This window comes from Paroedura picta, chromosome 12 (genome assembly GCF_049243985.1).
Source record: "Paroedura picta isolate Pp20150507F chromosome 12, Ppicta_v3.0, whole genome shotgun sequence".
Lineage (NCBI taxonomy): Eukaryota > Metazoa > Chordata > Lepidosauria > Squamata > Gekkonidae > Paroedura > Paroedura picta.
The window spans coordinates 10985022-11000651 of NC_135380.1; the positions used below are offsets into that span (position 1 = coordinate 10985022).

General features: G+C 46.0%; 1 protein-coding gene across 2 annotated transcripts in view; it reads left to right on the plus strand.

Annotated features, from left to right (window-relative positions):
* The window catches only part of KIRREL3 (kirre like nephrin family adhesion molecule 3), a 712715-nt gene that overhangs the window by 400444 nt on the left and 296641 nt on the right, over positions 1-15630 (plus strand). For both annotated transcript variants that reach the window (XM_077305782.1, XM_077305781.1), the window contains exon 2: positions 317-394. In XM_077305782.1, the coding sequence (XP_077161897.1) occupies positions 317-394 (78 nt within the window). The remainder of the gene's footprint in view (positions 1-316; positions 395-15630) is intronic.

Genomic DNA, 15630 nt, shown 5'->3' on the forward strand with positions numbered 1-15630 from the left:
GTGTTCAGACTTCACATCTGAGCATGGAGGTTCCTTTGAGACATCAAACCCTTTTCAACCCCTGCACTGCTTTGGTGATCCAAAGCAAACTGGATCTTTCATCATCTCATCTAGTCAGGACCTAAAAAGACATTCTTTTTGTCTGGCTGGCAATTTATTGAGCATATGTTTGTTGCCTGCTTCCCCTGACTGTCCCACGGCCAGCTGGGTTCTCCCTCCAGATGTTTCATGGCCCCAGAGCCTCCATGCCAAGTACTGGTCATTTATGCTGGTGGGTTTTGCCGATAATGTACCATTTGTTCTTTCTCTTTTGTAGAGCTCGGTCTTCCAAGGAGAGGATGCTGTCTGGTCTTCGGCTTCATGTACAAGGAAAAGTATCGGCGCATGACTGAAGGTTAGTGATGTCTTTGCCTCTGTCACTGCTGTGGACACCCTACCATCTCCACCAATAATAACATCTCCTGTCCTTCCCAGAAGACCAGGATCTTCAAATGTCCTACTATTCAAACACTGTTTGTCTTTCTTATAACTAACTTCTTCTAACCAGCTGGAAAGCCAGCTAGGTGTGGTGGTTAAGCGTGGCGGCCTCTGATCTGGGTTTGATTCCCCACCTCTTCTCCATAAGCAGCCAGCTGGGTGACCTTGGGAGAGTCACAGTTCTCTCAGAGCTCTCTTGGTCCCATATACTCACAGGATGTCTGTTGTGGGGAGAGGAAGGGAAGGTGATTGCAAACTGCTTTGGACTCCTTCAGGTAGCAAAAAGTGGGGAATAAAAACCAACTCTTCTTCATTGTGTTGGGGAATATTAGCAGTGGTCCTAGTAATTAGCAGCATGCACAACCGTTGAGAATGCAGCAGAGGAAAATAACAAATAAACTGAATCTTTTTTGTCTTTCCAAACTGATTTGAGTCCTTTATTATAAGAACGCCATTTCTTGATAGTGAGGAAACAGCCTCCTAACTTGATGTAACTAACTAGGATCGAGAGAGATGCGGGAATCCATGCCCTGCTCTCCTGATTCTAGAGATGGGGAGATCTGGCAGTGTGCATGAGGGAGAGGTGTCAGAGCAGAAGGAAGGAAGGTTGTTCCCTGAGAACAGCAGTCTACACATCCTAGGGTCAGCAACAAGATATAGAAAGGATGCTAGTGTACTAGTCTATATGTCACGTTACCTCTCTCATAGTCCCCTTGTGAAACCTGGGAAGTCCAGTGCTTCATAGGTGCTCCCTTGGGGATCACTGAGATAGAACATGTGTCTGAGAAACTCAGGTGTGAAGGCTTGGGTCAGCCCTAGAGTCTTCCTAGGTGGACCTTCCTTGGCAAATTGTTGTAAGGGTAATCTGAAGGAGTAGACAATGATTTTGTAAACCCCTTTGGGTCTCCATTGGAAGAAAAAGTAGGGCATGCGTAAACATTTGTGTATACCTAAGTTGTATGCAGCCAATGAGCCGGTGTAGATTGCTTGTGACCCACCACCTGCACCTTCAATGCATAGATGCAGGTGAGTCGCCCTTGATCTGAATCAATAGAAGAAAGTTTGAGTCCAGCGCATACCTAGACGTTTAATTCTGTGTATAGGTTTTCATGTTCATACATACTTCACTGTGCATGTACGTGAAAGCTTATACCCAGAATTATTCTTGTTCTTACAAGTGCTGCTGGACTCAAACTTGGTCCCATATTTATTGCATGTCATCGGACACAGAACAAAACATGGCTAATGTGCAGGAAGTGTTGTTTTGGGTTTTGTTGTTGTTGTTTTTCCTTGCCCCATAGGAACATCATTGCTAAGATTACATGTCGTCAGTTGGCTTTGAGGATGACGTCTCTTGAATGATAACTCCAGGCTAGAACTTGGAAGTTGCTAATTTCAATCTGTTTGAGATTTTGCAACCTTTTATTCCCCTCGTCAAAAGTATCTGTCAAAGCCTTCTTGGATGGAAGTAGAACTCACAACCTGCAGGCTTGGCCTCAACTTTGGGAAGGGAGGAGAACAAAGATGACCTCATGGCTTTCAAGCTATCTGTGCCATCTTCCTTCTCTGATGTGCTGATAGTTCCATGGGGCCACATGAACTTCTTGAGAAAAGCAAACATTTATTCCTGTCAATTCCCTCCATTTGTCAAGTGTCCTACGAGCAATCATTGATGACCCCTTGCAATAGTTTGGCGTAATTGTGAACAGAAATCATTAGACTATTAAGATCATTTGCAACCCAAACTAGTTTGCCTCCCAGCAGCTTGCGGCTTTGACACTTCGCGTTTTAAAGAATCACATTGCAGGGGAGGAAATTCTAGCTCAGGCGCATTTTGTGTGATTAGTGTCAAAACAGAAAATCGGCAAAAACGTTCTGATCATTTGCCCTTGGCGGACAAAGTGCCCGTTTTACACTTTCTCACCTTCGCTGGACCGCCATGAAACATTTTGAGATGAAAATTCTACTTCTGTTGCCAAAACCTGTAGGCAAAGCAATTCGAATTTCAGCTCCTGGGACCTTGTCCTTGCACTCCACTTCGATTTGAGAATTCCCACCGTGCCAAAGACTTCCTTCTTCCCATCCCGATGCTAACCGTAATGTCTCTGACCTACCAGAAGGGGGAGACATTGACATTGATGACGATGTCATCCGTTCAGTTGTGTCTGACCGGGTATCCTTTTCGGGCAAATACACTGAAAGATGTTGTGGTCAGTGTGGACAAGCTGATAGCGCTTTGGATTCTAATCCCGGAGAAGCAAGTTCAAATCCCAGTTTAAATGCGGGGGCATCAGAATGCCAAAGCAAGTCACAAGCTCTGTTCCCCAGATGAAAGAGCTCACATGGGTTTTTTCGGAAGGAAGAAAGCAATAAAGGGAAACGCTGTGTTAGGAGAACTATGTTAATTATCAACTGAGTGATAATAACATGTTAATGTCAGCAGGAGAGTAGGGCTGAGTCTCAGGACAGCAGTGAACGCGCTGAATGAGGTTTGCTTCTAATTGAAAGGAACATGCATGGAGGAGTTAATGTGTGGTGGAATGGCATCTTCAGCTTGCTTTGGCAACAATTTCATGCATTGATGGGTATATGTGTTCCTCTTTAGGCAGCTTCAGATTGCGGACAAAAAACTGAGAGCCAGCGTGGTGTAGTGGTTAAGAGCCATGGACTCTCATCCGGAGAACTGGGTTTGATTCCCCATTCCTTCTCCACACGTAGCTTAGCTGGGCCAGTCACAGTTCTCTGAGAACTGTTCTCACAGTGCTGTTCTCACAGAGCTCTCTCAGGTCCATCTACCTCACAGGGTGTCGGTTGTGGGGAGGGGAAGGGAACGGTGCCTGTAAGCTGCTTTGGGACTCCTTCGGGTAGTGAAAAGCGAGGTAGGAAAAAAGAACTCCTCTTCTTCCTTCCAGTTTGGTGTAGTGGTTAGGAGTGCGGACTTCTAATCTGGCGAGCTGGGTTTGATTCCCCGCTCCCCCACGTGCAGCCAGCTGGGTGACCTTGGGCTTGTCATGGCACTGATAAAGCTTCTCTGACCAAGCTGTGATATCAGGGCTCTCTCAGCCTCACCTACCTCACAGGGTGTCGGTTGTGGGGAGAGGAAAAGGAAGGTGAATGTAAGCCGCTTTGAGCCTCCTTCGGGTAGAGAAAAGCGGCATATAAGAACCAACTCCTTCTTCTTCAGTGTGGTTCCTTGTAGGGTTGCTAATTACATGGAGGGAGCCTGATAGCTAGATATCTGATTGATAAATAGAAATAATGTCTTTAAATCCCTTTTAATTCAACACATTTCTGCAGAATTGTCAGAAGTCTTGCACCCCTGTATCAAGTAGCACCTGATGTTCTGTTCACCAGTTGTTGTCTGATATTTTTCTGTTGCCTTCATAGACAGACCACTAATGAGGATTACATGAAATTCCCCTGAAACAGGCTGTATTTTGGTGGACTTTGTCACCACCTGGACTGAATGGCTAATCCGAAGTAGAGACCAACGGAGAGATTCGCAAAATGCCATCAGCCAAAGATAAAAGGGTGTTGTTAAATGGCAAAGGCAGTATTGTACATTTGGGGGGCTCCGTGAACAAAGAACCAAAACTCTTTAGGCCAGGCATAGGATTTTATATTCACTGCATTCTTATTACACTATTCTCTTTCATGCGAGCATTTTGAACACCGACAGGAGGTTTTATGTGAAGCCTGAATAACATTTGGGGAAACTACATAGCGACAATGGAAAATTTCCCTCTGGGAGGATAAATTTGGCATGACTCACCACAGCATGGAAAACAAAATGGTGCCTGTCTCCCGGGGCAACCACATCCATAAGATGGAAGTTTAAAATTGTAGAATCTGAACCGCTAAATCAGGGGTAGTCAAACTGCGGCCCTCCACATGTCCATGGACTACAATTCCCATGAGCCCCTGACAGCTAATGCTGTCAGGGGCTTATGGGAATTGTAGTCCATGGACATCTGGAGGGCCGCAGCTTGACTACCCCTGGTCTAAATAAAATGGTAAGAGGATGTCTGCGGATGTCTGAGTCGGGATTCATCGCCTACCAATTGGGTAGGCTGTCCTAACTTTTCCTTCCCTGATTGGCTGTCCATCTGGCTCTCCCCCCGCCCCGAAAATGCCTGCTGAGGCCTCTCCATGCCTCAGCTGGCCTACCCGGGGTGGGGGAGGGGTAGAGGGTTTAATGCTTGTTGTGTTGTTACATACAACAGGCTTTGTTGCTAGCAAGTAAAATAAGGGCCTGTAAGCATTAGCTGTTTTTCTTTACGCATATCCTGGTATGAGCTTGGAATAGTTATCGCAGTATGTGCATGGTCCCAGGCGGCGCCCTTGATTTGAGACCTGTTTCTGCAGGGGGTTGGACTAGAGGACCGTGGAAATTCCATCCTTCCAACTCTATGATTCTATGAAAATGACTCAACTCATGTGTAAAGAAAAAAAAGTGTATGCTGCATACTGATTCAGCTGGGAAGCCATGTTGGTTGGAAGCAACAGGACAAAGTTTGAGTCCAGTGCCCCTGGACCAATAAGCCTTCATGTGCATGCACACATGTTCAGATCTACTGAATGTACCCCCATTCGCTACAACTTGCAAACGGGGCTGCTGAGACAACCAGAGGCCCAACCAAAGCATCACCCAGGATCTGCCTGTTTTGTATGCGCCAGCAGTCACATCGTGGTCACTGGACATCCACATTCATGCTTCCCATGCTATCATGCTGTGGCAAAGAAATGCAGTCCCCAAATGGACCAGCCTCATTTTAAAACAACTGGATGCACATTGTCTGAATTGTGCCTGGTCGGCCCTTTCCTTCCCATAAGTCTGTGGAGACTCGTGTCATTTCATCTCCCGCACCATTCTTCTAAGGGTAAGTTTTAGGCTTTCACAGTGCTATGGTCATCTCTCAGTCAGATCGATACTGAAGGAGAATTCGCATATAGGGTCATTGCAGCTGAATGTGTGAAATTGCAAATGCTGTTTTATATTCCCAGGGGCAACATGAATACATTTTTTCCTAGTTACTACTTGGCCCCCGGAGAGCCGGTAGCTTGCATCTAGCAAGACATTAATGGTCTGTAATCTAACATCTAGTTTCCTCCCATTTGCTGCTTCTATTTTATTTTTCTGCAAGGCCTAGCAAATGCTTTCTGTAAGCTCAAGCTATGCTCCCAGTATTGGAAAGAACTGGTGGGTTCAGTCATTCCTACTGATTTCCTGACCGTCTCGGGTGAGTGCTGTCATTCAAGAAACATATGGTTTTGGCATGCCTGTTGCACGAAAATCACACATCAGCAGCTCTCTTATGGGGAATCTCTCGCTCTCTCCCCAGACCCAAATCACAGCTCCCTCCCAACCTGGTAAAATGCAGTTTCTCCCACCCCCATGGTTGCATTGTAAGGTTCAGTTCCCCACACAGAACTCTGGTTATTTCACCCAAATGTTGTTTTTTTTCCTAATTTGGACATGGTCATTTCCATCTAATTTTTTAAAAATTAAAGTTTCTTTTTGAAAGAGGAAAACTATGTTTTTTTCCCCCCTAAATGTATTAATAGCTGGTGCCGCTCAACTGTATAGTGTTAAACTCTATGTCATTGGCAAATTCTGCCAATCGTGGCTCAGGGGAGAATGTTCGGTGTCCTTTGCAGCCTTACCATGCTGAAGGGACCCCTCAAAAATCCCTCCCCTTTAGCAGCTAAAAGTGTGAACATGAGTGAGTGCATAAAGGGGACAAGGACTAATTAAGGACACGAGGCCATTCAAGATGGAGACTCACAGACATCTGGAACCTCTGCAAGAGTGTGTTTGTGTGTGGGGCGGGAGGGGTGCACTTAGGTTGAGTCGGCCCAGTAGGCTGATGGACCTTGAAGGTTTTCTGCTTTCTGTTGGGAATTTTATGGTCTCCAAGGCTGGCACTCCTGACACAGCCCTGATTAACCTGTGGAATCTGGAGACAGGCTGTTTGGAGATGTAGCTGTTGACATCAGCTTTTACCTGTGATAACACTCATGGTAAACAACAATGTTTCTCCCTGCTACGTAGGGTCTGTGTTGTCAAGTTTAATTATCCACTGCCTGCTGATTTGCTTCCAGGCCCAAATCAAAGTGGCTGTTTTTCTTTAATAGCTTAGCACCAAGGCACTTTAAGGACCTGTCTAGTCCTGTTATATGTCTGCTATGATGGCTCTGTCTACATCCCTCCATCCAAGGGAACATTTTCCTTACGTTTTCCTATTTCTTTTCAGTGCCTGAGTCACCTTTGTAGTGTGTTTTCTTCTTCTCCGAGGAACTCTCCGGCTGTCCCACTCTGTCATAGTATAATATTTAGGCTGTTAGATCTGTCTAGAAACATAAGGAAAAGATCAGAAACCCTCTTTAACTTAGACAAAGAAGAACTGTTGTCTTTTTAATAAGGGCATTTCAATAGCAGATGGGTTAGGGAGTTGAAGGGTCGGGGGCCTCCTTAAGAGACTGAGTTCATGCAGGGCTGCGGTACTTCCTCACCCGGAGAGGCGGCTGCTTCACATTGCAGGAAGATGGGGAGAGGGCCAATAGAGGCTGGCGCCCATGGTGCTCTCACCACCCACCACTCTCCCAGTCCCAGCAGGCCTACAGTTAGAGGGAGCTTGACCTGAGTGTCACTTGGTCCCTGCAAGGTGGCCTGCTGGTGCGGTTTCCCCTCTCTCCATGGTCAGCTGGCCATGGATGAAGGGGTGATTTTGGATCTGCTCTTGTTTTACCGACCCTCATTTACATAACTATAAAGCTGTGGCCACTTTTATGCCAAAATTCTGTCTGTGTCCTCTGTACGCTGTGGATCTTGTCCTTCTGCAATGCAAAAGTTGTGACAAGGGCATTCCAACAGCACATGGGTCAGGGAGTCAACCTTTGTCAAATCTCCTTCTCTCCTTTACCCAGTTCTGTACTTACAGGGGATGCAAGGCTCTAAAAACAGTAGGATCAATGGCTGCCCCCTTAACTCTGTAACAGACTGCTTCCTAATGAGCTCATTGCTTGTGGTGGGAAGATCAGATGACCTGCAGTGTCGTTTTCCTAGCAAAGCTTGGGCCAATTTGCCATGGGGGCAGGTCAGGTGTTAATTGATATGCTTATCCCAGGCAGCCTCAGCTGCACCGAAGGAAGGAAGGAAGGAAGGAAGGAAGGAAGGAAGGAAGGAAGGAAGGAAGGTTAGACGTAATTACCATCTGTCTGTATTCTGCTAATAACTCACTAATTCAGATATTGCTGACTGTTAACATTCAGAAGCAGATAGGCCCATGCCATTGATCACTGGGCTAATAAGATCGGGTCCTCCCCCATCCTTGTGACATCTGGATAGGGGCCTACCATCGCCCAGCTCTATAACAGACTGACACTCACAGAGATGGAGAAGTTGAGGAATATGGGTCTAGTTAGGGATTATTATGCCTGCCATCTTGTTATTTAAATTGGGATAACTATATTGTCTTTTGCATTGTATTTATCGGCAAGAGAGTATCTTGTCTTGTTTTATCTTGTTGTGATCCACCATGAGCCGGCTGATCTGGGAGTATACAAATTTAATGATGGATGGATGGATAAACAATGTAGATGCGGGGAGCAAGCTCCATTTTATTCAATGGGGCTTATGATCAAGACTGCAGCCATAGTATACTTCCTTGAGGTTGACAGCTCTGGGTTGGGAGATCCCTGGAGATTTTAGGGTGGAGCCTAGGGAGGGTGGAGGAGGAGGAGAGGAGGGAGCTTAACTGGCATGCAGTGCTGTAGATTCCACCTTCAAAATGAACATTTCCTCCAGGGGAACCGATCTCTCCAGTCTGGAGATCAGTTGAGTGATTCCAGGAGATCTCCAGACCCCACCCAGAGGGTGGTGATCCTAAGGCGTTGATTTAGTATATTAGCAATACAGTCTAAAGCAGGGTTAAATCTTCGATACCCCTTCACTTAAATTATTGTAAATAAAGTTAGTTGTCAGTAGGTGAAGCTTTTTACGGAGCCATTTGACGTAGAAGCCACTGAATAAACACAATAACGAGTAGATTCTTCTCGCTATTTTGCACCGACCTCCGCTGCAGCCCAAATGCACCATTAGCAAAGAGTTGCAAATATCCCTCTTTTAAATTTCTTTTCGTTTTTGTTCTGAGCCTTTTCATTTCCCACCGTTTTTTGGCTGCTGGATGTTCCTGGGTCGTTTCTTTCCGACTATTTTAAACTCCCTTTCGATGTCATTTATCCATTTATGTGCCATTCAGAAACCGCTTACATGCGGTTGATGCCAAAATACTAGCAAAACAGTGTAAAGCTAAGAGGAAAATTGGCACCCGGGAATAGAAAATGGGGTGAGGAGGGAAACTTAAGGGTTCAAGACAGGAAGAAGTAGAATCCTTTTTCTTTTTTTTAAATGGGCCTACAGATTCCAGAATTCCACCATCCAGTGGCAGCTTTTGAGCTCAGCTCTCGGTGTTTTCAGATGTATGATTTATAGCAGTCCGATTGCAGTTCTGGTCTTGCTTTTGCTCACGCTCCCTCCTGCGCCTTGACGTCTTGTCAGATCTGCATTGGCTAGTTAGCAGGTGGCACCGTAGCGATTATGGGGGGGGGGGGTTGGCAGTCGCTTGTAAAACGACTAACAAGAGCTATTTAAGCACAAGGAGGCGTCGGCCTGTCCCTGCACCACCTGTTCTGCAAGCTGGCAGATGATAGGAGGTATATATTAGATATACTTCCCAGATTTAAAAAAAGCAAGCTGGATGTCAGCAGGCCCATGATTCCCTTCTCAGTTACTTTTTTTAAAATTTCCCTTTCTTTGCTCCTGCCTTCTGCGCATAGGAGATTTTCTTCCACCCCCCAAATAATATGATTATTCCAATAAAATCAGAGTCCAGTAGCACCTTTAAGACCAACAAAGATTTATTGAGGGCGTGAGCATTCAAGTGCAAGCACTCTTCCACTTTGCACTCGAAAGCTCACGCCCTGAATAAATCTTTGTTGGTCTTAAAGGTGCTACTGGACTCTGATTTTATTGTGCTACTTCAGACCAACACGGCTACCCATTTGAATCTATGATTATTCCAATGGTTCAGAGAAAAGGTCCTTTTCAGTGCAGCCCAATCGTAGGTCCAGGTGCCAGTAGCTACTGGGGGTCCACAAACAAAAGACGTCATCTCACTCTCCCAAACATCACGGAAACAAGCCATATTGCTTGCTGTTACCACAAATATGTGAATCATTGATGATTTGGGCGGTCCACACTAGCCCTAGCTTGTCAGATCTCAGAAACTAAGCAAGGTCACCCCTGGTTGGCACTTGGAGGGGAGATCAAGGAAATCCATGGCTTGACACAGAGGCCTGGAGACACAAAAAAAATGAATATAGAGAGGCCAGCAGGGGCAATCCACCTCTGTTCAACTCTTGCCTTGAAAACCCTTTGGAGTTGCCAAAAGTGGCTACAAGCTTTCCCCCCATGCTCTCCAGAGAGCTCAGGACATTGTGCCTGGCCTTCTCCATCCAACTAATGCAACAGCCCTGTGATGTGTGTTGACAGGTTAGTGACTGGCCCAGATCCCCATTCTTTCTTCCATCCCTGCAGCACATGTCTTATTGAATACCTCTGGCATCACCCCCAGCTGCCCCAGCCCTCAAAACAACCAGAGCCTGGAATTTTGTATCCTCAGCCCCTTCTTTGATAGTCCTGGGCACAGGGGACCTCTTTTGTCACCTCCGGTCACCGAATCCAGCTTTGAAATCCCGGGAGGTGCTTGGACAGGGAAGATAAAAACCTGTGTCTCGCAGATCTCAGCCTGCCTCTCAAGACGCAACCCTTCTTTGTATGCCGTTTTCAATCTAAATTGAATGCCTACCAAGGAGGACAAGATTGCTGTTCATTATGAAAAAGGAGTGGGTAGAATTTGGGACTGGGAGGGTTTCTCATTTCCGTTCATGCACATGAGCTCAAGGCTTCCTTCTTTGCAAACTGGCCCTCAAGGGAGCCTGCAGAAACTTGCACAAAAAGATGTGCAAAATGTCTACATTGATGGAAACGCCATTTTCCTGCCGCATGCATTTTCAGCCACCAAAAGGACAATCTGGGTAGGCAAGGCGCCACTCGATTGCATGCTGTCCTTGACATTCCCGATGTGAGCCGTTCTGTGACAGACACGGAGTGGCAACCGCCGCCCATTCGGGATCAGGGAGCTCACTGGATAGTGCATGCCAGTGCACGAGAATGCCTTTGTGAACAAATCCTTCCTCGGTTAGTTCACGAAACAATGCATCTGCATGGACTTCTCCGCTGTGGAGCATGTAAGCGTCAAAGTACCCGGGGCATGAGGGTGTTAATGATTCACCGTGCACGCCCTGTAATGTCTGCTTGGATGAATGTGCAGCTCAATGTGTACATGAAATTAAAGAATCAGTGCAGACAGATTCCATCATTGTAATATATAAAGGGAGGAATGCGGAGAACGGTCTGAAGGCACATCGCCGCCCAAGTGCGTCTTTCTATTTACGGCATCTCTGAGTTTTGCAAGGCCAAATGAAGGATGAAACATGCTGAAGCCCCATGAAGACTTTGGTTTGAAGAAAAAGGAAAGGGGGGGGGATGATCCAGATCAGAGCCCCAGACCCCTCCTGTGATTTCCACATATGATCCAGATCAAAACCACTGAGCCTTGTCCTGATTCCCATTTGCACTGAGCCTATTTGTGATCTGAGATCTCCGTTTCCTAAACATGAATGCAGGAGCTTATGTACATTTCTACCAATTCCCACAATAAGAGACCTTGACTTGATGCAAAGATCAGTTTATTGGAAGAATGTGAGTAGACCTGATTGATACATTGCCAAGACTAAAGAATAGCATCAGGGTGCTTATATCCCTTTCTATTGTCCAGCCCCTACCCTCCCGAGTTCCAGTTTGAGTGAGAAAACATACTATGCAGAATCAAAGACAACATCCCTGTGCAAAAAAATAAATAAATAAAACAGATAAGAGCTTGTAGCAAAGGAAGAGGAAATAAAGGACACTAACACAGTCCGTGCCCCTCAGGACTCCCCCACCCCAATTGACCACTAACATCATCTCACATGACAAATTGAGACAGGTATAGGGTTTGATCAAAGGTCAAATGGCTAGGTGCCTATAAAAGCAAAAGGCCCCAGGAAATGGAATGCATGGTAGATAAAAGCATACATAGCAGAATCATCAACTTCTGACAGGTAAGCACATGTGTACGTGCCACTCAATTGGTACCCTTGACCACGGGGGAAGGAAGAGGACTAATGGGAACTGATTGGTCTCCTGCACATGCTCATTGCAGTCTTGGGCCATATCAACAGGGGCATCACATCAAAGTCACAAGATGTCTATTATCCTCAAAGTCTATTCGAGTCTGTTAGATCTGCACCTATTCACTCCTAGTGGAAGAAGAAGGATGTAGGATGGGGTAGATTGATGAAATGTGTTTCTGACTACTTGCTTGTCTATTGTAATTGGGGTTTTGTGGGGGTTTTATTGTCTTTTAATGTTGTATTCTGTGAACCGCTGCAGGTTTCTAGGAAATGCTGCGGTATACAAGTCAAAATAATAAATAAATGTCATAGTCCCACTGTATACCTCATTGGTCAGACCACACCTGGAGTGTTGTGTTCAGTTCTGGAGGCCTCACTTCAAAAATGGGTGTGGACAAAATGGAGAGGGTGTAGGGGGAGAGTGACGAGGATGATCCGGGACCTGGGGACCAAGCCCTATGAAGAAAAGCAGGGGGTTTTGGGAATGCTCAGCATAGAGAATAGGGGGTTGAGAAGGGTCATGATTGCTCTCTTTAAGTATTTGAAAGTTTGTCACTAGAAGGAAGGCAGGGAGCGTTTCCCATTAGGTTTAAGCTACATGTTTGGTGTAGTGGTTAGGAGTGCGGACTTCTAATCTGGCATGCCAGGTTCGATTCTGCACTCCCCCACATGCAACCAGCTGGGTGACCTTGGGCTCACGACAGCACTGATAAAACTATTCTGACCGGGCAGTGATATCAGGGCTCTCTCACCCTCACCCACCTCATAGGGTGTCTGTTGTGGGGAGAGGAATGGGAAGGCGATTGTAAGCCGCTTTGAGCCTCCTTTGGGTAGGGAAAAGCGGCATATAAGAACCAACTCTTCTTCTTCTTCTTCTTCTTCATGTAGAAGGGGACCTACTAGATATGGGGAGGGGATGAATTCACTGTGTAGTTCATCTGTGGGATTGGCTGCCTAAGGAGGTGGTGAGCTCCCCTATAATGTAATTTAGCAGGTGGCTCCTTGGTAATCCTGCACTACTGAACCCAACCCTGTCCCTAGTTTATATTTTAAAAACCCAATTGGGAGGGGGGGGGGAAGGCAGGCACTTATGCATGCAAATGAAATCTGTTTTATGGTTTATAATTATCTTGTACCAACTTTCCAAATAATTATAACTCGTGCATATTAATAATTGATCTAGAACGACAGCCCTGCGCCACTGAGCATGCAAGCGGAAAAGGGTGTGGGGGGGTTCAAGCTGGGCTTGCATAATGCGCCTTGGTCGAAATGGGATGACTGGTAGAAAGGCAAGACGTGCTCGAATTTGCATACATTTGCGCGCCACCCTCTCCGCTGCCAGAGTCAGTGAGATATTAGCGCAATTAACTGGCGCGTCCATTGAAGGCGAGGCTGCAATTATTTTGTTTCTAATTTAGAATCAATGTGAAGGCCCACTTGTGCGGCTGAGTGCCTTATTTGTCCTGCTTAAAGGGATCTAATGGGGTGACTGTTGTCGATGGGGAAAGAGCCGCTCTGTTTCCATTTGTTTCCTGGTTAATTTGGTATCTTTATTTCTTTTCCTCCTTTCTAATAAAAACTTGAAAGAAGGAGAGGAGAGACGCTCCGTGCGTCCAGAGTACCATAAGCTGAAGGAACGCAGAACTGAAGCTGCTGGACTGAACAAAAGCGTTACCAAGGAAAAGAGCTACCGGGAGAATATTTAGGAGGATGAATGATTCTTTCTGTGAAAGGATGCTTATTTGGATGGGGTTTATTGTGAAGAAGTCGGATGCTGATTTTTCGCAAGGCCTCTCTGCTAAAGTCCAGGGCAAAGGCCAAGAGCCTACAGCTGCAAAAAGGTTTTGCAACAGCCTTGACCTTTCAGACGGCCCAGTTACAGGGGTGGAAAGGGCCATTAAGTCACAGGTTATGGCGTCCCGCTAGGATTTTCAAGGCAAGAGCTAAATAGAGGTGGCTTGCCATCGGCTGTCTCTGTATAGCAACATTATCATCATAATCATTAGTATTATTATTGGATTTATTAACCACCCCTCTCTGCATCCAGGCTTGGGGTGGTGTACAACATACATGTCTACAGTAGTGTAAAGATCAGAATATAAAAACTATATTAAGAAATAATAGTAAAAACTCTATCCCCATGCTCCATCTCAGTATATTCGAGGGGTACAGGGAGAGGGGCATACAGTTTGTCTGTGTGTCCTGGCCTCAGCTGTATTCCTGGTGGAATAGCGCCATTTTGCAGGCCCTGGAGAATTTTGTGGACTCCCCTATTCCATACACTGGACATCTGTACTGGATTTCCAAATGCTTACATTCCTGGATCTCGCCTCCTGTTAGCGGGTCTCCCTAGCAGGGCATCAGGACGCCATTCAGACTTTGCCTTCACCCCACCGCTGTCATGGGGAATGAAGCTTCTGTCTGCTCCGTTGCCTTGGCAGTTGTGTGATGGGAGAGCTTGACGCTACTCCCAGCGTTGTCACTTTCATCTCGCCGAGGAGATGCGATTGCAAGTGATTAGGGAAGGCAGCTCCCGCATAAGCTGAAGAGAGCCTTTTGTTCTTTGCCCACCAAAGGGAATTCTAACGGCAGCTGGGAGGGGCTGCAGGAAGCACCCAAGAATTTGTTTGAAAAGCATCTTTATCAGCAGGGTGCTCTGTTGGGGAATCTCTCTCTCTCTCCCTCTCTCTCTCTGTTACTTGACATGTATGTTACTCAAATGAGATGCCGATACAAGCAAAACCCAGATGGAAAACAAATAATCTTTTGTTTTGTCTAGTGTCAGGGGGAGGAATCTTCTCCACCCGGTTGGCTGGAAACCTCCCTGGAAAAGGAGATATCTAACTGAAAGGACAAATAAAGCAAAATCAGAATCCAGTGGCATCTTTAAGCTAGACTGTTCCCTGGGTGAAAACCAATTAGAGGTTACGCATTCAGATGCGCCCCTGCCAAGTCATGCGTGATTCGAGAAAGGGGAAGATTTGCTACCATCTTTCCAGCTCCACCCGAACAACTGCACTGAAGTGCATTTGCTGGCAGGGGCTCATGGGAATTGTAGTCCATGGATATCTGGAGGGCCACAGTTTGACTATCCCTGATTTAGAACATCTGTTGAGCCTGTTGTCCTTTTATAAAGGATTATCTTTAACCAACCAGCTTTGGCCAATCGTCATATTCCATTTAATGATCACATTTTTGCAGCTCTACCTCTTTCCGAGGGCAAGCTTCCCCTAGGCTGCATCTTCTTTCATTTCCCCCAGCCTAAGTTCCTGTCGCTATCCTTTCCCTAAGAATGCCTTAGCTTCTTAGCTCAGAATGTCACCTGGCAGGGGGATGACAGACAAATTCCAATAAAAAAACAATAGTGAAAGGCTCTAGAAATCGCTAGCTTCTACAAACTCCCCCTCCCATCCTTTGCCTTGGCTTGGCAGAGCTTAAAGTTTAATTTTTACTTGATTCAAGCAAAAGGTTGGCCCAGTGTGTAACCCAGGCTTCCTCAACCAGGGTTTTGTGAAACCTTGGGTTTTTTTGATGGCCCTGGAAGGATTTCCTAAATTGGTGGGAATTAATTCATTTTAATATATTTTAAAAATTTGTTAAATATTTATCAGATGATGTGACCACATATGGTCAATGTCAACCCCCCCTACCCTCCAAAATGGCCAATGATGAGCCTGGAGGGGGTGGGAAGGGCGGGGCCACAAGTGGGTATGTACACAGCTGTGTTTCCCAACCATAATCTGCATAATCGCACCATTTCTAGGGTTTCTCAAAGCCTGAAGAACGTTTCAGGGGGTTCTCAAGGGTAAATAAAATTTGAGAAAGGCTGGTGGAACCAATTTTTTCCTTCCTCTA